This window comes from Sceloporus undulatus, chromosome 1 (assembly GCF_019175285.1).
Source record: "Sceloporus undulatus isolate JIND9_A2432 ecotype Alabama chromosome 1, SceUnd_v1.1, whole genome shotgun sequence".
In the NCBI taxonomy this organism is placed as follows: domain Eukaryota; kingdom Metazoa; phylum Chordata; class Lepidosauria; order Squamata; family Phrynosomatidae; genus Sceloporus; species Sceloporus undulatus.
In genome coordinates this window covers 272,706,765-272,728,897 of record NC_056522.1, presented here as the reverse complement: position 1 = coordinate 272,728,897, position 22,133 = coordinate 272,706,765, and the positions used below count along the sequence as shown (strand labels likewise).

At 41.0% G+C, this 22,133-nt stretch overlaps 1 protein-coding gene across 1 annotated transcript in view; it reads left to right on the top strand.

Moving 5' to 3' along the window:
- Nucleotides 1-22,133, top strand: part of OTOG (otogelin) — a 165,019-nt gene that overhangs the window by 14,720 nt on the left and 128,166 nt on the right. Inside the window, exons 5-15 of the mRNA XM_042459445.1 lie at nt 5,488-5,580; nt 6,360-6,514; nt 8,091-8,209; nt 10,032-10,237; nt 11,025-11,158; nt 13,166-13,272; nt 14,359-14,468; nt 16,899-17,024; nt 18,410-18,518; nt 19,645-19,691; nt 20,456-20,601. Of these exons, the coding sequence (XP_042315379.1) occupies nt 5,488-5,580; nt 6,360-6,514; nt 8,091-8,209; nt 10,032-10,237; nt 11,025-11,158; nt 13,166-13,272; nt 14,359-14,468; nt 16,899-17,024; nt 18,410-18,518; nt 19,645-19,691; nt 20,456-20,601 (1,352 nt within the window). The remainder of the gene's footprint in view (nt 1-5,487; nt 5,581-6,359; nt 6,515-8,090; nt 8,210-10,031; nt 10,238-11,024; nt 11,159-13,165; nt 13,273-14,358; nt 14,469-16,898; nt 17,025-18,409; nt 18,519-19,644; nt 19,692-20,455; nt 20,602-22,133) is intronic.

Here is a 22,133-nt window from a genome sequence, read left to right as displayed (position 1 = left end):
AAAGTGAGTAGAACATGTTGAGTATGATGGCTCCTGATATAAAAGGGAAATGGGTAAAGACTGGATGAATTCTATGGTTTGGTTAGTCCAATAATAGTATTTCTGCTTAAATACTTAATAATAATAATAATAATAATAATAATTTTTAGCCCACCTCTCCCTTTTGGATTGAGGCGGGTTCCAAAAAATAATACTTCAGAAATGGAAATTAAATACTGGGCAGCTGAAGAAGCAGCTGTTGGGACAAAACTGACAATGAAACTTTTAATAAAATGTATTTTTAGAACAAGAAATCACCTTGAAAACAGCCTTTGAAATTTAATTGGGAATTGAATTGCTATTTTCAAAGTTTGCCTTCTTTTTTGCCAGCTGGTTAATGATGGGTAACAGTGATAAAAGATAATCAAAGAATACACCTGAGAATGTTCTTGTTTTTGGCTTGCTTATAAATGTCAAGGCAAGAGACAAAAACAAAAAAAAACCTTATACAGTACTTAAGTGGCAGCTTATGTTATTTAGCGGAAAACTAATTAATGGGGGCTGACCCTTCTCAGGAGTATGGAAGAGGAACACAGATCTTATTAACATCATCCCTGGCAATAAATGATCAAAGAACAGTGGTCCATCTTAATCTGCCTAATGAAGTTGGGTTATTTGAAAAATACACCAGGAAGTGTTTTGGATACAGTTTGATTTCAAATAAAAGCATACCTCAGTTATCCAGCCTCTGACAAAGAGCTGTTTTTTACCAAGATTTTTTGCACCTGCCCAGCCTCCAATTTTTTCTGCTTGCCCTCTGTCTAGCTGGAAGCGCTTTGTTTTGTTTTTTAAAAAAGCAGCATCATAAATAAATCATTATTATTTGAAAAAACAGGATCATTTCAAGCAGTACCCATTAGGAGAATGGTGAAAGATGGCTGGAGAAACAAATTTTCCGCATTGTGTTTGCAGATAAAGAATGGGTACTGCTTGAAATGATCCTGTTTTTTCAAATAATAATGATTTATTTATAGCCCACCCAATCACAAGGAATCCGGATGGTTTACAACAATAAAAATATAGAGAATACAATAAAATAAAATAAAATAAAAATAAATAAAATACAGTACAATAAAATAAAAGAGAGCGACATTAGTTACAGTAATTCACAGTTAGGCCTGATGGAAATTGGGCCTGTCTTTTCCACTCCCTCCCAGGTCTGATGATGACAGTTGGGGTGGAGGGAGGGCTCTTCTTCTTGAGGCAAGAATATAATTTTTATTAATTTTAATTTAATTCTTCTCATTAATTTAAGAGAAGAATTTGTGGACAGAGTGACGTACGTCACAGTAAACAGGGAGAGGAACTAGGTAGGGAAGTTCTGCCGGAAGAGATCCGTCTTAAGAGCCTTCTTAAAGGCTGTAAGAGTAGAAATGTCACAGATCTCCTTTGGCAGGTCATTCCATAGCTTCGGAGCTGCGAAGGAAAAAGCCCTCTGGGTGACTGAAGTTAGCCTAGATTTTATTGGCTGAAGTTGATTCTTCCCCGAGGACCTTAGAGTGCAGGACGGACAGTATGAAAGAAGGTGTTCCCTTAAGTATTCTGGACCCAAGCGATGTAGGATGGTTTATAACATGTTCTGCTACTGCTGATTTTTCTGGCTGATCTAGTCTGCACTCTCTCTTGTGTTCCTTGATTTGTATCTGAACACTGCATTTGGTGGTCCCTATGTAGACTTGTCCACAGTTGCACTATATGCGGTAAGCAGACAATGGATCTTTAAGTAAATGGACACCCTGTAGGCCTTCCCATTCAGCAACAAACCAATACATAGATTAATGTGCAAATAATCTCCTTTCAACCAACAGTGTATATACCCATTCTCTTCCATTCCAGCATTCTCTGAAGATGCCAGCCACAGCTGCTGGCGAAACATCAGGAATAAACTCTTCTAGAACACTGCCTCATAGCCCCCCCCAAAAAAAAACCCACAAAAAACGAATCATGTTACTGACCAGTATTCTGTTGGTGTTTTAAACATATTTAATTCCCCTTGCAGAAGCAGTAGATGTAAACTCTACATGCTGTTGCAGCACATGTGCCTATGGTGTTCCCTGTAACATATAAATAAATAAATAATAAATTTTTTATTTATACCCCGCCCTTCCAACGATCAGGGCGGCTTACAAAATGCACCGAAGTGCAAACAGCATACAGATTAAAAACACATATAAACAACAATCCTTAAAAACAATAAAAAACCCCTAGCCCAACCTCACGGCCACGAGAGAGGAGGGAGGCCCACAGGATATTTAGTCGGGGAATGCCTGATTAAATAGGAAGGTTTTGAGACCCTTCCTAAATTGGGCCAGGATGGTAGATGAGCGGAGCTCCATGGGCAGCGTATTCCAAAGGGCTGGGGCAGCTGTGGAAAAGGATCTTCTGGCAGTAACAGCCAACCTAGCCCCAGGCACCTTTAGGAGTTGCTGCCCAGATGTTCTGAGGGTGCGAGGCGGAATGTATGGGGAGAGGCGGTCCTTCAGGAATCCTGGGCCCAAGCCATTTAGGGCTTTATAGGTAATAACCAACACCTTATATTGGGCTCGGAAGCGGATGGGCAGCCAATGGAGATCTTTAAGCACAGGTGTTATATGGCTGGTCCTGGGAGCACCAGTGACCAGCCGCGCTGCCATGTTCTGCACCATTTGCAGCTTCCGAGTTTGGTATAAGGGTTGCCCCATGTAGAGTACATTGCAGAAATCCAATCTCGAAGTTACCAGAGCGTGTACAACAGTCTCAAGGTCCCTCTGGGCCAGGTATGGGCGCAGCTGGCGAATCAGCCGAAGCTGATAACAGGTACTCTTGACCGTCGCATTCACCTGAGCAGTCAGGCGAAGGGACGAGTCAAGAAGCACCCCCAGACTACGCACGGAGTCCTTCACGGGGAGCGTGACCCCATTCAGGACAGGTGGAACCACCGCCATTCCTGGACCAGGGGGACCTATCACTAGTACCTCCGTTTTCTCTGGATTAAGTTTGAGTCGGTTTTCCCTCATCCAGCCCATTACTGACTCCAGACAGGTCACGAGAGGAGAGACGCCATCCCCAGTCACTGCATCAGTCGGAGACATAGAGAAAATAATTTGGGTGTCATCAGCGTACTGATAACCCCGCGCCCCATGTCTCCGGATGATCTCTCCCAGCGGTTTCATGTAAATGTTAAATAGCATGGGGGACAGAATGGCTCCTTGAGGGACCCCGGTTTTAAGGGCCCGCTCACTGGAGCACACGTCCCCCAGCTGCACCATCTGGGACCTCCCAGAGAGGTAGGAACGGAACCACTGGAGCGCAGTGCCCCCGATTCCCACCTCGGCCAGGCGCCCCAGAAGGATACCATGGTCTATGGTATCGAAAGCCGCTGAGATGTCCAAGAGCACCAACAGGGACACGCTTCCCCTGTCGATGCTCAAACGGAGATCATCGACCAAGGCGACCATGGCCGTCTCAACCCCGTGCCCCGCCCGGAAGCCAGTTTGAAATGGGTCCAGATAATCCTTTTCATCCAAGACCGCCTGAAGCTGGATCGCAACCGCCCTCTCGATCACCTTTCCCAAAAATGGTAACAGCGACACAGGCCGATAATTATTATGAACCAGGGGGTCAAGGGAGGGCTTTTTTAGGATCGGTCTTACTATGGCCAATTTAAGATCCGATGGAAATCGCCCATCCCTGAAAGATGTATTAATTATCCGGCGTAACAAAAGTGTCACCGCTGGTCCCCCCTGGGCTGCTAACCATGAGGGACAGGGATCAAGAGAGCAGGTCGTCTTCCGAACACTTCCGAGGATCTTGTCCACATCCTCGGTACTCACCAACTCAAACTGATCCAGTATAACATAGTCCACGGAGGCTCTGGACGCTTCTACCCTAGGTTCTGCCATAACGTCGGCGTTCAGACCTTCGCTTATACGAGAAGTTTTATCCACGAAAAAGTCGTTAAACAGGTCACAGCAGGCCTTAGAAGGTTCCAGGATCTGGTTCAGGGCGGGAGGGAGCTGAGTTAGCTCCCTGACCACCCTGAACAACTCTGCCGGACGCGACTCCGCGGACGCAATACGAGCACCATAGAACGAATTCTTTGTTGCTCGTATTGCCTCTCCGTAGTCCTTTAACAGTCGGTCTAGGAGAGTCTTGTCGTTTGAGCAAAGGTGTTTCCGCCAACGGTACTCTAGCCGTCGCAGAACCCGCTTCCTCGCCCGGAGATCTTCCGTATACCAGGGCTTACATTTGGAAGCGGGCCTGAGAGGGCGCTTGGGAGCGATTCTGTGTATAGCCCCAGAGAGACCGGTATTCCAGATACCGGTAAGGGCATCAACAGAGTCGCCGTCATTTCCAACCGTGAGCCCCTCTAAGGCTTCTTGGAACCTCTCAGGTTCCATCAGCCTTCGAGGGTGGACCATTCTAATAGGTCCGCCACCCCCGGGGGGGGAAACTGGGTAGAAGCCTTGATTTTCGCCTCTACCAGGAAATGATCCGTCCATGACAAGGGGGAAATATTGGCTATTTCCACCCACGGATTTTCCGCCTCCGAACAGAAGACCAAATCGAGAGTATTACCCGCACAATGCGTAGGACCCTGTATCAGCTGGGACAGGCCCATGGCCGCCATGGTTTCCATGAATTCCCGAGCCGCACCAGATGGAACAGAGCTGGCCGTGAGGGAGATGTTGAAGTCACCCAGGACAACATATGAGAGCCATACTCATTTATTTTTGATTGCATATGTAGGCTTGCATACAAAGGCATTGTCCTTCTGTAGTAAGGGAGCTTCTCGATACAGTGAATTCTATGCACATACTTCAGGGCATTGTATCAAGCTCTGGATCCAAATGAACAGTGTGGCTTCCATGTGTTGGGCCGATGGTCCACTGAATATACAGGAAAGGATACACCCAATATATGGAATGTATGAACTGGCCCTAAGTAGGCATTTTGGTTAAACTGTAGTGATTTAGCAACATGTTTTCTGTTAAAGGGGCACATACAGAAATCCACATATAGGAATGCAAATTTTGCCCTCAAGTAGTTGATATGTGATTTCCAGTACTGAGACAAACAAATAGACTTTTTCCTTTTTTTAATAGTAAAAAATGCTTGCTTAACTGTCTCTCTTTCTCAGTTGTGTATTGGCAGCAGTGGAATTTTTTTTTCTCTGATGAATGGGTTGCTACTGAAATGTGCATTGAAAGAGTTGTCTAGTGAGGGTATAAACTGCCTTATCACTTTGCATGCATTTTATTTGTTGCAGCCAGAACGATAAACGTCTATGTGATTAATATTCACAGATGGTAGTCTAGTCTAAAATGAATATTTACCAGTATAGTTATTTTCTGCAAAGAATTTGAACAGTCCATCAATTTGAACGATGTATCATTTTATCTGCTTTCACATGTTCATCCAATTAAAAACGTATGTGACTCAGAAGTAAATTATTACATTCTCTCTTAGATTCATTTACATGCTTTAATGGAGGTGAATGCGTGCATTGGCAGCTGTGTGACTGTAGTCGATATAATGCAACTGGATCAAGATGTCAGATAGGTAAGTAGTGGAGTCTCCTTCCTTGGATGTCTTTAAGCAGAGGCTGGATGGCCATCTGTTGGGGATACTTTGATTTGGATTTTCTGCATGGCAGGAGGTTGGACTGGATGGCCCATGCGGTCTCTTCCAACTCTATGATTCTATGAAAATATTTTAGTGTTTCTTGTGTGACTTAAGACTCAGAACTAGGGCATGTTACAGACGCGCCTATAGTACGTCCCCACTTCCTGACGCCCCTCAATCCTAGTACGGACTGGGTCCATACAAAATGGCGGCACCCGTCAACATGGGGCCCACCATCTTGATGTAGCGGACACATAGCGTCCGCACATTGCAACCCAGAAGTGACGCTGTGAGTGCGTGACTAGCACCTTGCAGCCCCACTTCCAGGGTGCAAAAAAGAAGTGCCATTTTGGCGCTTCTTTTCGGCTGCGCCGGGGAATTGTGCGGTTTGGCCGCTGTGGTTCCTGGACGCAGCAACTGGCGCCGCCGGCAGACCGCCACTTTTAGGCGGTCTGTAACGTGCCTAGGTTTGTTATTTCAGGGCTAGGTGCAATTCTCTAATAGGTACTAAAATGTAATTTAGGGCTCTTTATTTTACTCAGAGATAGAAGTTGATGAAGACAGGATCTTTCTGTAGCTAGACACTTCTTAAATGCATGCTTCTCTCCTTTTGGGATAAATTGCTGCCATTGTCACTCACTCTAAAAATAGGATAAACATCATTAAAAAGTGTTGCTACCTAAATAAATAAATATCCTCCCCCCTTCTTTCCCTAGTGCATAACACAGGAGCGGAACGAGACAGTATATGTAGAACATGGGGACAATACCACTATGAAACCTTTGATGGCCTCTACTACTTTTTCTCTGGGAAATCTACATATTGTCTTGTCAGACATAATGAAGTGGATGAGCAAAGCTTCTCTATACAAGTAAGAGATTAAAATTTGTTTCAAATAAAACCTATTTAGTTCACAATAAATGCAAAAAATTTAAGATTTTTTTTGTTTAAAGTTTTTAAACTTTCCAAACGTAGTTACAGAAATGGTTCAATTCTGAGTGAAGAAATACTGCAGATTCGTCATTCCAGTTATTTAGGCTGCTTGTTTAGTTAGAACTCTAGACAATGGCTCAGCACGTGTCACAAAGGATATAAGAGGAAGCCAAGGCAGTATAGCCGACTATCTCAGTGCTTTCAAATTCTGGCGGGTTACAGACCACCACTTAGGACGCGCTCCACACGTCCTAGGGTTAGGAAGGGGCGTGCTAGGATTAGGAAGGGTTGCCCTTCCTAACCGACCCCATTCCCAACACTCACGGAGCGCGTCCTAAATGGCAGCGCCCATCCACATGGGCGCTGCCATTTTTACGTCATGGACGCTGTGTGCCCAGACATGGCGTGGTGGAAGTGATGCCGTGAGTGCGCGCCTCACGCCTCGTGGTGCCACTTCTGGTGGCCAAAAAGGAGCGCCGTTTCGGCGCTCCTTTTTCGCTGCGGCTGTAAACCTCACGGTCTGGCCGCTGGGGCTTCCCGCCGCAGCTAATGGCGGTGGCGGGAGAACGGCCACTTGAGGGCGGTCTGTAACGGCCCGTTGTCTGTGGCATGCATACATGGAAGTAAAACTCTTCCATGTGCACAAATGGTGCTGAATTTTCTTACCGCTAGCAGCCCCAACTTCTAGATCTTAGGCATTGTTTTTTACTTTGTAGCTGTGGGGAGTGTGTTTTTGTAAGAAGTTGCATAAAACCCTGTATATACAGATTGAAGAGTACAGTCGGCCCTTCTTATCCATGGATTCAAGCATCTGTGGCTTGAAAATATTTTTTTTAAAAGCATAAATTCCAAATTGCAAACCTTGGTTTTCCATTTTATATTTTCCATTTTACTCTGCTTTATATTTAATGAGACTTGAGCATCCATGGATTTTGTTATCCATGGGGGATCCTGGAACCAAACCCCAGCAGATAACAAGGTCCCACTGTACATGTAGCTTTTTGAATCCCATCTTACAGAATAGATTGCTGGTATGCTAACAGTAGTTGCAAAGAAGTGGGTGAGTTTCTTGACTGAACCAAAACATTCCAAGCTTCATGTCTATGTTTGTGCTTCCAAATTTTATTCTGCACAAGATGACAATCAATTTTACTTACTAATCAAGATATGCAGCTTGACCCTGCCACACTGAAAAATTAATGCAGTTTGACACTGCTTTAACTGTCATGGTTACATCCTATGGAATCCTGGGATTTGCTGTTTGTTATGGCCCAGAGCTCTCTGACAGAGAAGGCTGAATACCTCACAAAACTACAAATCCCAGAATTCCATATTTTTGAGCCATGACCATTAAAGTTGTGTCAAACTGCATTATTTTTGCTGTGTAGACGCAGTCCTAGGCCTTCACTCATGGAGACTACAATTTTAAAATAATTTTTGAATTCAGTTTCTAAAGCATTATGTGACATGCTGAAAATATTGTTAAAATATCAACTTCTCCCTTTTTTTGGCAGGTCCATAATGATCCACATTGCAAGTCTTTCCCCTATTTTTGTAAACGATCGATTAGTCTATACTTTTCTGGAGATGGAGAAATCAGATTAAGTAAAGAGGTCACTTACAAAGGAATTAGGTAAATGAAATATGTACTTATCTGGTCTGCAGTGCTTTTACTTGCTATATTGTTCTAGTATATGCATATGTAAGCACCGTTCCTGAATATGTGGTAGATCTCAACATATTTTTTTCCTCAGTTATAACAGGGATTTGCTGACCAATTCATTGAATAACGAGACCAGACACAGAGAATTGGGTTGTAAAATGGGCAACTTTATTAAAACTCAACCTATTTAATTTTATTTCTTTGAGAAATGCAAGCCCAGGGGGGAGCACCTTGTGTAGAAACAGCTGGCGGTCTGCTCCAAGACCAATTCTCCAGCTTCCAAAGGGCAATCCATAATTTGGGTTGTTCCCCAGCCAGCCCTCATCCGGAAGGCCAACCCAAGACTCCCCCATTTAACTCTCAAGACTTAAGTGAGGGTTTAAATCTCAGGCCATCCCCAAGGCAAGTCTCTATCCCTTCATGTTTAGTCTCAAGACATAAACCTCAGTTCCAGAGACCCACCTTTAAGAGGGTGCCGAGGTGTTCACCGAAACGTCTATCTCCCCCCACCTATGCCACAGATAAGGGGCAAGTATAATTTAGCCCCTCTCCCTCACAAGGCTTGCCAAGCAGGCTACCACCCCAGCTTGCAGATCTCAAAGAAAGAGCTGGTTCCCCATTTCAGAAAGGTGGATGCCATCTGCTCGGTAGAGCTCAGGTTTAAGCAACACAATATCATCGTGAGCCAGGTAGAAACCCAGTCCTCTATTCATTGCCTTGCAGATCTCATTGTTGGCCCTTCTACAGCCCCTATTGAAAAGGCGTGGATCACCTCCACTGCCCCAAACTTGGCGTGGCAACATCGCCAATCCTAACAGCATAACAAAAGGCCATCTCTCACGAATGTACCGCATGTCATGAATGGCCTGACAAACAAGGGCCCTGCCCTTCACCAAAACCAAATCATTGCCTCCCAAATGTATCTCCAAAACAAGAGGGGGCAGAAACTGACCTTCGCCAAATCACAGAGACAAGAGCCTGTGCCACTGTAGGCCATGTTTTCCTTTCCATTCAATGATGGCTTCATCTGATAGACCCAGCTCGTTTCCAAAATGGCACCTTCTGGCTTGGCAGGCCACCCAGAACACCATGCTGTGTCTGCAGATCCACAAGCACAGTTCCTGAACTACTACAGGTGGTAGATCTCAACATATTTTTTTCCTCAGTTATAACAGGGATTTCTAGAACTGGTGTGCCCACTGCCCATGAGTGGAGCTCTTTTACACTATGGTAAAAACTGGTGCCAAATCGCTCTAGCCACTGATGATGTAATTCTTAGGTAGATGGGTACAGTAATTACCGTATATACTTGATGATAAATTGACCCCATGTATATGTCAAGGGCAAGTTTTGGGGCCAGAATTCTGGATTTTGACATGACCTGTGGATAGGTCGAGTGTAAAACTTGGAGGCTCTTTCAGTGTGTGTATGCGAGCAGCAAGAGGGAAGCAGCAATCAATATAAGGCTTCAGTGTTTCAGTCTTTGTTCCTGAGACAGTGAAGCATGAGGATGGGAGAGGGACTGTTAATATAACAGTAATCAATCAATCAATCAATCACCAAGGGCTCTTATCTGTTTGGCTCAGGACAAAAAGAAACTGCATGGGGAAATCTGAAAGAACTGCTATCACATTACCATACTGACTCTTAAATAAGTCGACCTAGGATTTTGAGGCCAATTTTTGGGCATACATTTTTAGACTTAAAAGTATGGTACTTTATTGAAATTTAAGAAGTATTGTGAACTGCATCTTTGTTTATGGTAAGATTTTTAATTTTTCTTTCTTCCTAGAATACAGTTGCCATATACCATAGGAAACGTGTACATCCAAAAACTGGCTGGATATGTTATCGTTAGACACCAATATGCATTTTCTCTGGCTTGGGATGGTACATCTGCTGTTTATATTAAGATGGCTCCTGACTACTTGGGCAAAACTCATGGGTTATGTGGTAACAACAATGCTATATTGCAAGATGAGCTTGCCACTAGTTATGGTGAGTATTTAACCTAATTTAACAAGATATGTTCATTCTATGGTTAAGTTCATTGTCATCCTTAGCAACAACAAGTAGTGGATGTTTATGTAGCACTTAGATATGAAAAAGTTATAAAGGAAATGGTAAGGTAGCTAAAGATTTAATAAAAGTTTAAATAAAAGAATCCAAATGCATTTTCTGTTCTATTTTACAGTGCCAATTTAAGATATTACAATATAGGATTTAACATGGAAAATAAATATATTTATAATAGCAGATTTTTCTCATCATACATATATTCCAAAGATGCAGAGATAACACATTAATAATGCATCAACTTTTCCCAGGTTGCATATTAAGACATGGAAAAAGTTTGCTTTTCCTCTTGGCATGCTACAAGGGTATCAGGAAACATTGACCTTGGATTTAAATATTCCAACCCATTAATCAATTTCCTGGTCCCCTCCCATTGGAAAAAAGGCCTCTCCTAATCCTAAAACAGCCTTGTGGAGGTAACAGAGAGATACTAGCAGACCCTTTATTTTTTAGGGTGGGGAGGGGCATCTTTCCCCAGAAGATTTGTTTGTGTGTGCGGGGGGGGGGGGGACCTGTGGCACCCACAGAAATAGCTCTGAGGGGCTGCATGTGGTCTGCAGTTCATAATTTCCCTACCCTGGTTTAGAATTAGAGGGACAATGAAAGAGACTCGAAAACTGATTGGCAGATGGACAGAGATCCCCAGGGAATAAACAATGATTTTAAAAGAGGATCTCTTGCATTGATATAATTGTGCACTTTTCCTCAGGGAAGCTCACAGAAGATATTGAAGAGTTTGTAGAAAGCTGGAGAGAGAATCTTCCCCAAGAGAGTATACTCTCCAGTGATTCCTCATTTAACTATGAGCCACCCTGCTTGACTCATGGTCATTCATTTTTACAGGTAGGCAATATAATTTAAGCAATTACGTAGACTAAATTCTTCACCTTTATGGAGCATGGCCCTGCAAATACCCATGTGAAGTCCTGGCTGAAACCCTGTAGAGATACTTATGTTAGTCAGAGTGGGCAGTACCAGGGTATATGAATCAAGGGTATTTTTTCCATTCATGGCACATCCAGACTGATTCAAAAGGCCAGAAAATTCCAGATTTTGTTCCTGTTCTTTCCGAGAAGCAGCTTGATTTTGACTGTGTGTTTTACCTCCATATTTAAATTGTTGTTGTTGTGTGTCTTCAAGTTGTTTCCGACTTATGCTGACCCAAAGGCATTCGCCTACCATCAGCTTTTCTTGACAAGTTTCTTCAGAGGGGGTTTGCCATTAGGCTGAAATTGTCATAAGAGCAATAACAGAGGAGCTTGCAATCACATTGGCTGTATGTATTAAAAAAGAGTTTCAGGTTCTGTCCTGCCTCCCAATTTCAAGATGTCATTCTTTGCCACAAAATAAGTGAGCTGTTCTTTTCAAAGAAGGGGGCTTAATGTTAGCCGATGAAGTATATTTCTTATCATGCTTGGGTTATTTTTAATACTTTATTTTTAATATTTCTAATACCTACTCATGTTTCATGCTTTAATGTTGTCTAGAGTTTGCAGCCAGTGGATTTCTGTGATAGCTAGTGCCAGAATTAGATCAGATAATTCTTTCTCACTTGTATTAAAATCTGTGAAAGAGCTTTTGTCTTCATTGGAAACTGTCTGCAATATCAAAGAAAAATCTCATAATAATTTTGACTTCTATGTTTCAGTTTTCTATCAGAAAACAACATTTCCTGAAATTGTGCCCTTACAAAGTTTTGTTTATATTTCTGCATAGGACTAGACATATAAAGAAGGGCAAGAAAAAGAAGTATATTATCTAAAAAAGGGGGGGGGGAGGCGGTCGGACAATATACCTCTGCTAATAGAAATGAAATTTAATATGTGAACTTGCATATGAATTTGATAAAAGTAACATATTTCTCTTATAGTTAATATGCTTAAAATCTGGAATGTAAATAATGCAGACGTAAGATAACATGTGAATTCAGAACAGTAGCTTCACTACAGTTGGCATCACCCAGTACAGCAACTCATGGTGTGATGTCACCTCACCCCATTCATCCTATACCATATGGAATCCTTAGTAATAATTTTTGTACTAATGTTACTCATCAATCATAATTTCCATATATCACTGAAATGTAGTAGCAATAGTTGTGATATAAACAACTAGCAAAATTAAAATTATACCTTTAAATTACACCATCATACACAGGGCCTAAATATCTTTGCATGTATAGTGTTTTATGTGGTTTAAGTGAAATTTTGGTAAGATGTGATTTTTAGGACAAAAGATTTAAACTGAATTTTTAATTTTTTTAAAAAAATTCAAACAAAAATCTGGGGTCTCTTCTTTCGTCCCCCTGTTGAGCCTTGTCCCACTCACACCATCCCTTCTACATTTTAAAGGGACATAGGCAAATGGCAAGGCAGATGTTTGGGGAGCAGTGGTATCCCTCCCTTAGAGTGTCACCTGGTTCCACCTGCACCCCCTAATGATGCTCCAATTCAGAATGCAGACTCTTCAAATAAACACATGAATCATGAAAATGCATGGCTTGGACCCTAACGTCTACTTTATAGATAAAACTCATCGAGGGAATATGACGTTTTTGCCTCCCCTTTCCCTCTGTACCACTCTGTAACCCCTCAATTCATTTTTCATTGGTATAGACTGCAGCTGAACGTGGAAACTGGTAAAAATTCTCGTCCCCATAAACGGGTAAAAATGCCTTTATCTCAATCAGCAACAATTAGGATCTAAGTGATTGCTTTCAAGGTCACTGTTGACAAACTAAGAAGTATTTAACCATATGAGATGATCTAGCTTCTAAACTACATGTGCTCTTTGGGCTTTTTTTTTTTTTAAAGAATCCTTTCTTAACCTTAATTCTGTCTATATTTTCAGAGGGCATACACACTGTGCAGCATGCTACTCTGGCCTCCTTTCAAAGAATGTAATGAGTTTGTGAGCCCCTTTCCTTTCATGGCCAGTTGTACAAATGATCTATGCATGTAAGTATTCAGTTTTGAGAACTCTAGAGTTATTATTCAGAGACATAGATGTATTAGTCTGGAATATTAGTATGCTAAAGGATCTTGTAGAATCTTTGAGACTAATTCTTGCACTTGTTGAGGAAGATGATGGATTTCCACTGTAGTGTTAGTAGACAGTTAATGAGAGTACTTTCCAGACACATGTATGAGCACACATGTGTTCTGAAATATAGAAATATAAGGGATCTTTTAGTGTTGGCTTTAGTCTGTCTTAGCAGATTTATCCCAAGAACACATAGTCATACATATTTCTCAAGGTTTTTAAAAACTGAAATACAGGAATAAAAATAAACACAGTAATTCTTTTTTGGGAATAAGCAAATATTATTAGATGAATTATGGTAGGGAGTTAATTAGTTTCTATCTAACAGATATTCCCAGGTACATTAAACATTGTAGGCACCTAGCAAATCCATTGATCATGAATTTGCTGTTTGAAGTGTGGTCTTTGGTTTGAGTTAGACTGTGGGTGCATGGAATAGGCAGAGGGCTGCCCAGGCTGAAATACAGCTACATGATGCAACTGGGGTCAGGGCTAGGCAGAGTTGGACTTCTAGCAGTTCTGGAAGAGAGAAGGAGAAGGAGAAGGAGAAAGGAGAGGGAAACAGATTGTGATTTCAGGTGGAAGAAAAGGTTCAGCAGTAGTCTGTCTAACCATGGGCAAAGCTGTAAAAACAATTGGATTGTCTGGATTCTACACAGACATACACCCTTTAAAAATATAATGTATTATTTCCTGTTTGTAAATATTTCTGTCAACAACTCCATATCCCATATAATGCCTCTGGAAATTCTTGATACAGTATGCAGACCATGAATGATTTAGAGGTATAGCTGTGTTGCTCTTCATTTGGTTCATCAGGGAGCAGTTGCTGGTAAAAGAATGGAATTCTGGTACAAAAAGGCCAATATAAATACTTCAGGTCCAAGAATTTGCTGGGACACTGAATGGGGAACACCTTGCTGAAATGTATATGATGCTTTACTTGCATATTTTTATAGTAAGAGGGGGAATAAGCTTATGTCAATTTTAATGTGTTTAAGGTCAGGAGCTGATAATGCAACTTGGTGTCGAGCATTAACTGAATATGCAAGATCTTGTGCACAAGCAGGAAAACCTCTCCATAATTGGCGGGCACAGTTTGAGCAGTGTGGTATGCAATTAAGAAATACTAATTACTGTCAAATATTGTGCATATGTTTGTCTTTCTTCTGTACATGCCTTTGCTTTCTCAGATTCACCAATTGTATGAAAGTTCAAGCTTTAAAATGACTGTTACTAGCCCTGAAATGGGGGGGGGGGAGTGATGAAATAATACATTATTGTTAAAGAATAGAGAGAACCACATTTCTTCCATGGAGCAATTTTTGTTTAAATCAAAGGAAGAATGTACAGCAGATTAAGAGAGTGTAATACACAATAGGCACATATTTTATTTAATGTCTTTCTGCTGAAGTATGCAGTGTATAAATGTAAGTTCAAAGAACTGTAAAGTCCATCTTAGTGTTACTATGGAAGATGGGAGAAGAATATTCCTTCTCCATGGAAAGGTGCAGTACAAATATGTGGATGTGAATCACATAAGCACTGTTTCTTTCTTCCCATCACCCTAAGGTGGTGATGGAGGTCATGTGGCCCTCCAGATATTGTTGAACTGCAGCTTCAAGTCTTCCTCACCATTGACTATGCAGGGTAGGGTTTCTGGAGGCTCACCACCGTTTCCTTAGGTACTTACATAGGAGCCCAGGTGGTGCAGTGGTTAAATACTGGTGCTGCAGCCACAACATTGTGAGTGCGATCCCAGAGCTTGAAGGTTGATTCAGCCTTCCATTTTTTCATCAGTTGGTAAAATGAGTACCCAGCTTGATGGGAACAATTGGCTTACAGATTGTAAACTGCTTAGAGTGCCGAGTTCACCTTGAAGCAGTATAGAAATGTAAATGCTATTGCTACTGCTACAAGGACCTTGATAGAAGAAGCACAGTTGGACCTTGCTGTTGGAACAAAGGATTTGAAAAGAAACTAATTGAGACTTGATATTATAAATAAGGCTTTATCTATAAATACTTAAAAGGATAACAAACAATATATGCAACAGAATCATACAAAATCCATATATACAAAGGATACAAAATAAAGCATAGTAGTAATGGCATACATTATAATAACAAATAGCAAATTATACAAACTACATAATATAAGCAAATAACACAAGTATAATGCAACAGAAAAGAAGGCTGAGAATAGAGTGAGCAAAAGAGGGCGAGAGAGAGAAAGGCTCACTACAAAGCTAGCCTTATTAAGGCTCAGAAGTTGATTAGAGCTATGCATATACAGCTGTAGGTCATCTGTGTTCTCAGTAGCTCTCCATTAACCCTGTAATGGTTATTAACCCTATAATGGCTCAAGTGTAGAGCTTGTTACTATTCCAACACTTGTGGGAAATTTGTATATGCTTTGCCTGTCTCAATCCATCTCTTTGTTCAAGTTCAAGACTTCAATCAGTGGGAATATGTACAGGGTGATGTACATTTTGGCACATTACTTCTATGTGGACTGGATGTGGGAGTAAGAGGAAAACAGTTCTTTGAGCCATACAAGCTTTTGTCCTACAGTACTTATTTACTTATTTTATATTAAAGTATTTATATTCCACCTTTTATCCAGTAATCTCAGTGCAGTTTACAAACAGTAACACCACATTAACAGTAATAATGTGAAATTTGAAACTATACACCATGAAAAAGAAACAATGAATGTAAGTTCACATCCTTGTAGGCCAGAGTTAAGCCATAGTCACTGGGGAAGAGCTAAATTGTAACTTGTTGCTGAAACAGGACCACTTTCAGCCATCAAATCTGCACTGCAGAAATAATGCAGTTTGACATCATTTTAGCTGCCATGGATCAGTGCTATGGAATTCTGGGATTTGGAGTTTGTTCTGGCACCAGAGTGTTCTTACAAAGAAGGCTAAATATCTCACAGATTTACAAATCCTAGAATTCTGTAGCATTTCACCATAGCAGTTAAATCAGAAAGAAACTGCATTATTTCTGCAGTGGAAATTAAACCAGCATCAATTGCTTTAAAATAAGTTACAGGTAATATAGTAAAGATTGTGCCTATAGTATATAAAGGTACAGTAGGAAGGAATCTACAATCTCTTGCCTACATTACAGGATATTTTCTCAATTGACCTTCTGTTTTGTAGCTTTGAGAAACATATTGGTAAAGTTAACATTAATTATATTTCTGTTATTTGTTCCTGGGAAGAAAAGAAAGAGAGAAAGAGAGAGAGAGCACAATAGAGAAGTAATTCATCTTTAAATTAGGCTAAGGCTAAGATGTAGCCCTGTCCCCACTTAGCTGAGAATAAGACAAGCTGAACTCAGTGCGATTTACTTGTGTGTAGACATATAGGAGATTGTGCTGTTAAACATCAAGAAATGATTTGTCAGCTTAAACAGGCTAACTATAATCTTCTTCACGAAGCTCACTACATCAGTTCCTTAAATTAAAATGAATGTACATACAATTATTTTGGTAATAATTTTAACACTCGTTTCTCTCCCTTGTTTTTCAGCTGTTCAATGTGAGGAACATCTTGTTTACAATGAATGCATTCACTGTTGTCCAGTTTCATGTCAACAAAAAACACATTGTATTGGTAGTGAACTTCCCTGTGTTGATGGATGTCATTGTCCTGATGGTAATGCAAGTTTGGGTGACAGTTAAAATGTTATGATGACATTATAATTGCTGTTTACAGAGTCACCTTCCAGGCATGATCACTAAAACCATTGGGTGGAATTATAACTCACATGGCAGGGAAGAGGTACATTACAGTCCTAAGTATACATGTTTAACAGTCGGAATTCAAAACATAGTCATGTTAGTCTGGATCAGTATGCAGAGGGATATTGTGGCACCTTTAAGACTAACTGAAAGATGTTGGTAGCATAAGATTTTGAAGACTAGCAGGGAGAAACAGACAGGCAAAATAAAGTGACTTCCAGCTGCTTTGAAGGCAGAGCGTTTACATCTCCAAAGTGGGTGGAAAACAAAATGAAGCCACACTCCGGGGTGAAAAACTGAAACAAAAAGAAGCTGGGATATTCCAGTCTAGCTCACAAAATGTGCATCTTTGCACCTGCATATAAACAGCCTGGCATCAGTGCAGGGCTGCAGAAAAACAAAAATATGAAAGGCAACAATTCCAATGGATGCAATTACAACATACACAAACCAGACAGTCCAGCAGGGAGCATAGAGTGAAGGGTGTGTGTGAAAGGGGCATGTATGGGGGGGCCCTCCATGTTTGTGATTTGACAGTGTATCACTCACACACCAATGTACCGATACCCTGATACCCTGATGTAAGAGCATCACACATGTGACTGTGTGGCTAATCAAAGGGGTGGCCATGCAATGGGATGGCATCTGGGCAGATGTGGGAGGTACTTGGAGGTCACAAATGTTGTGTTTGGGCAATGGTGCACATGCATGGTGGGGAGACAACCAAAAAAATTACCCAGCAGCGCAGCTTGACGCCATGCAATATGGTCTACTTGTGGGTATTCAGCCTGCCTTGGGAGTGGGTTTCAACCCACTTGGGAAAAGCAGGATCAAGCCTGTTTATCCTTGCCTGTCTGCTCTGGCCCTAAATCTGTTTTATCTGAAGTAGTGTATGAAAGCTTATGCTACCAGCTCCTTTCTCTCAGTTAGTCTCAAAGGTCTTACAAGATTCCTTTGGATATTTAACAGTAAGTTTCACTGGAATTGAAGAGACTTGCTTCTGAATAAATACAACTGGTATTGCTCTGTACAGTGGTCTCTTCTTATCCATGGGCTTACCATCCATGGATCTGAGCTTCCGCAGATGGCAAGCCCTATTGCAGGGTGGGGTGGGTAGGGAATGGGTTCTCTGCAGATACGAAGGGATGACTGTAGTTCTTAACAACTAATAACTTAGCAATGTTATTTAAAATTAGAGCAACTATTAGTTGTTTCATAAAGTATCTTAATTATATATATATGCTTGGCAGTTAAGATATTTTTTAAAGATTATTGTCAAATGGCATAATTTTGTTCTAGGACTTATTTATGAAAACACATCATGTGTCAGACCTACTGATTGTCCTTGTGATTACCATGGAACTGTCCACAGAACTGGAGATGTGGTCTATGAAGAATGCAACAACTGGTTAGTAATATTCTGAATATGTGTTCCTTTTTATACCATGTGGGTTCCCTGAATAATGTAAAAGATGTAAGCTCTAACCTTTGTTTTCATAATACTTGAACCTTTCAAGAACTGGATGCTTGTAAACTGAATTATTCACTCAAGTCTCCACCATTAGTTCTCATTCCAGTCTCTCTTACAGCCCAAATTTCCATTTTTCCTTAGCCAGGAGAGGGATGGTAATGCATATTCATAGCAGTTAGAATGGGTTTAGGCCCAGATACTGATTTCCACTTTGGCTCAGGCAGGGGAAATCTGATTCCCCCCACGAACCTAGGCTTCAAAATTTCCTGACTGTTTACATCTTATATAGAACTTATATGGTACTGCATAAACAAGGAAAGATCTACTCATTTTTCTTAGCTTTCTACTGTTTGTTTTTGTTGTTGTTGAGTGCCTTCAAGTCATTTCTGACTTATCGCAACCCTAAGACAAACCTATCACAGGAAATTCTGAGGGCTGAGAGCGTGGGACTTGCCCAAAGTCACTAATGTGTTTCCATGGCTGAACAGGGAATTGAACTCTGATCTTCAAAGTTCAAACCATTACACCATGCTGGTTTCCATTCCCTTGTTGTACCTACCATAATTTCTGAGAAAATAGGGCAGTACAGATGGGCGGCTAGAAACCGTCCCTGTAAGCTCTGTGTCTGTGCTGCAGCATCCGCAGCAACTCTAGGCGGCTCCTTTTTTGCGGCGTCATAAGGGCTGCAATGCAACCCTATGACGACTCTTCCACCCAGAAGCATGAGGACACTTGGGTGCCCTTACTTCATGAGGCTGTGCTCCATGTGGACAGGACTGCAGCCTTGTGATGTAAGCACGGCGATATTAGGGCTTGGCGCATATGGATGCTGAGCACCATTGAGCCCTAATATCACCACTAATGGCCCGTCTGTACCGGGCCAATGTCATAACAACAAAGGTCAGACAGAAATTTAGGCTCCTCTCTTGGCCTCTTACTCTTCATAGTTTAATCTCAGTTGAAGCTTTTGCTAACTGATTTCCTTTGCTGTTTTCTATCTGTTAACTTTTCCTTCAGATTTGTGTTAACATAATTAAGACAGAAATAATTATTTATTTTGCAGTACATGTGTTGGAGGAAAATGGATTTGCACAAATCTTACTTGTCCAGGTATGTTGGCTATATTCAAAGTCTTGTTTTCTCTCTATACACGTAAGTCATGATATTACTGTTAATCTCTGGATATTTTAAGAAGTGTTTCCAAGTATCTATAATCACACTATTGTAACATTAACTCTTTGATGTGTTTAACTGAGATTAAAAATACTTTCTAGAGGTTAATTATAAAAATACATTAGCATAGGACTGTGAGAAAATGAAATAAAAATAAATATTAAGGCAGTCTTTTTAGCAGTCCATGAGCACTTTTGACACATATTTATACAGAGCTTTCTCCTACAGTTGGGCTCTCTGTATCAGCAGCCACGAATTGGAGCATCTGTGGATGGTGCCACCCCATTAGCATCAATGGCGGCATGTGCACGCAGCCATGCTGACGTGGCTGTGTGCACTTTGGCATCCAATTGACACTAATGGAACTTGAGCGGTCTCATGTTTTTGGGGGGAACAATGTTGGAGTCTGGAACCAAACACTCACTGATATGGAGGGCCAACTGTAGTAATAAATTATTGTTGTATTTTATTCATAAACTTTGAAATTATATTGTTTTCACTTTTGTAAGTCATTTTCATTAGATCTACATCTGAAAAGCAATACATAAATGTTTAAAATCTATGTCTGTTTTTAGATAGGCAAATGATATTGCCAATCATTCATTTAGGCTTCCAGATATTGTGGCTTTTATAATTCACTATTAATAAGCATACCATATTTTTGTAGTATAAAGAAAAACTCCATCTCTTTTTGTTATTAGCTGAATGTTCAGTCTCTGGAGATATGCACTTTGTAACATTTGATGGGCGCAAATATACTTTTCAAGCTACTTGTCAATATATTCTGGCAAAAAGCCTCACCTCTGGAAAATTTGCTGTGATTCTGCAAAATGCTCCATGTGGACAGGTAAGATAGTAACAAAGTAAGTGTTGATTGCTTGAGATTAATCCTTATATTAATATAGCATGTGCTGCCTATTGGTTACCTGTTTTTCTGCCCTTGTGAGTCAGATCCCAGTATTTTGTTGTAGTTGCTGCATGCCTTCAAGTTGTCTCTGGCTTATGATAATCCTAAAGTGAACCTATCACTGGATTTTTTGGCAATATTTGTTCAGAGGGAGATTTGCCTTTGCCTCCATCTGAGTCTGAGAATTTGACTCACCCAAGGTCACCATGTGCATTTCCATGGTCTCAAGAATCGTAGTCCAACACTCAAACCAAATCTCATCAGTGGAGTCTCCAGTTATTTATATACTGCTTTAAAAGCTTGATTGTGCACTTTGAACAGAGGTCACATAATAAAGCACTATTATTCCTCCAGTAAAATATGCATATTGCCACTTTGGGAGATTGTCCAAGTTTTTTAACTGGTGGGAGCAGGGGAATGGAAAGAAAAAGAAGGTAATATATCTGGATAGATTTTGGATCTTAGAATCACAAAGAGTCCAGTCATCTAGAGACTTAGCCTTGGTGATAAAAACAGTCATTGCACAGCAGGAGAACTTGAAAAGGTGTACAATTCAGTTAGTGATTACTAGAGTTTAACCTTATCTGAGTTTCAAGTGACAATATCAGTATGCTTTCTAGTTGGTTATGATGAGAAGAAATTTTAATATACACATTTCTGTTAAGTGTCTAGTGAGTGAGTCATTTCATGAGAAGGCAGCTGCTGATAGTCAATGTTATGAAAGAAGCAATTCACTAAAACAGAGAATTACTGTTAGGATATATATTTTTTGGTGTGGGAGTTGAGGCCTATTCATGACAACAGGCATGCCTGTGTACAAAGCTCTTTAGCCAACATGTACTTCTCATATTTGAAAATGGCAAAGGAAACACCATACCCTGTCAGATTATTTGGCTGGTAGGCACCTGGTATTTAAATTAGCTTCCCAGTGCCAGGCCTCAGTCTATTCAAGAGCTTCATCTGACTCACCCTTCCCGAGTTGTTTGTACTCATCTTGCTTTTGTTTTAGGTGGTTTGGCATAAGATCTAGATTCAGGAAGATGGTATTTGGGAAGTTGGTAGCTCCAACAAACAATGTAGAGGGTTCCCTTGCAAGATTATGGGGGTGTAGATAGCAGGAATAATGCCCTCCTGAGAGGGTGTTCACTTTACAACACCCACAGTGACAGGGGAAACCATGAAGTGACATCTGCTCCCTGGGATGACCCAGTAGATTCTGGGAATGGGCTCATCAACCAGGACCTGAGTGGGCTGATGCCTATATCCAGCCCAATGCCAAACTTTTGTTTAGCTGTAATGTTATGGTCTTATTTTTTTCCACTAAAGTGTCTTGTGTGTTTGTTGTCAGTGGATCGGCAAAATACTACGATTTAAAATAAAATTGTATCATAATGGCAGAGATTGTGATCAGGTGACTCTTAGGCTTCTTCAATCTGTGGTCTGGGTGCAATGACTGATGAGCAAGTTCAGGT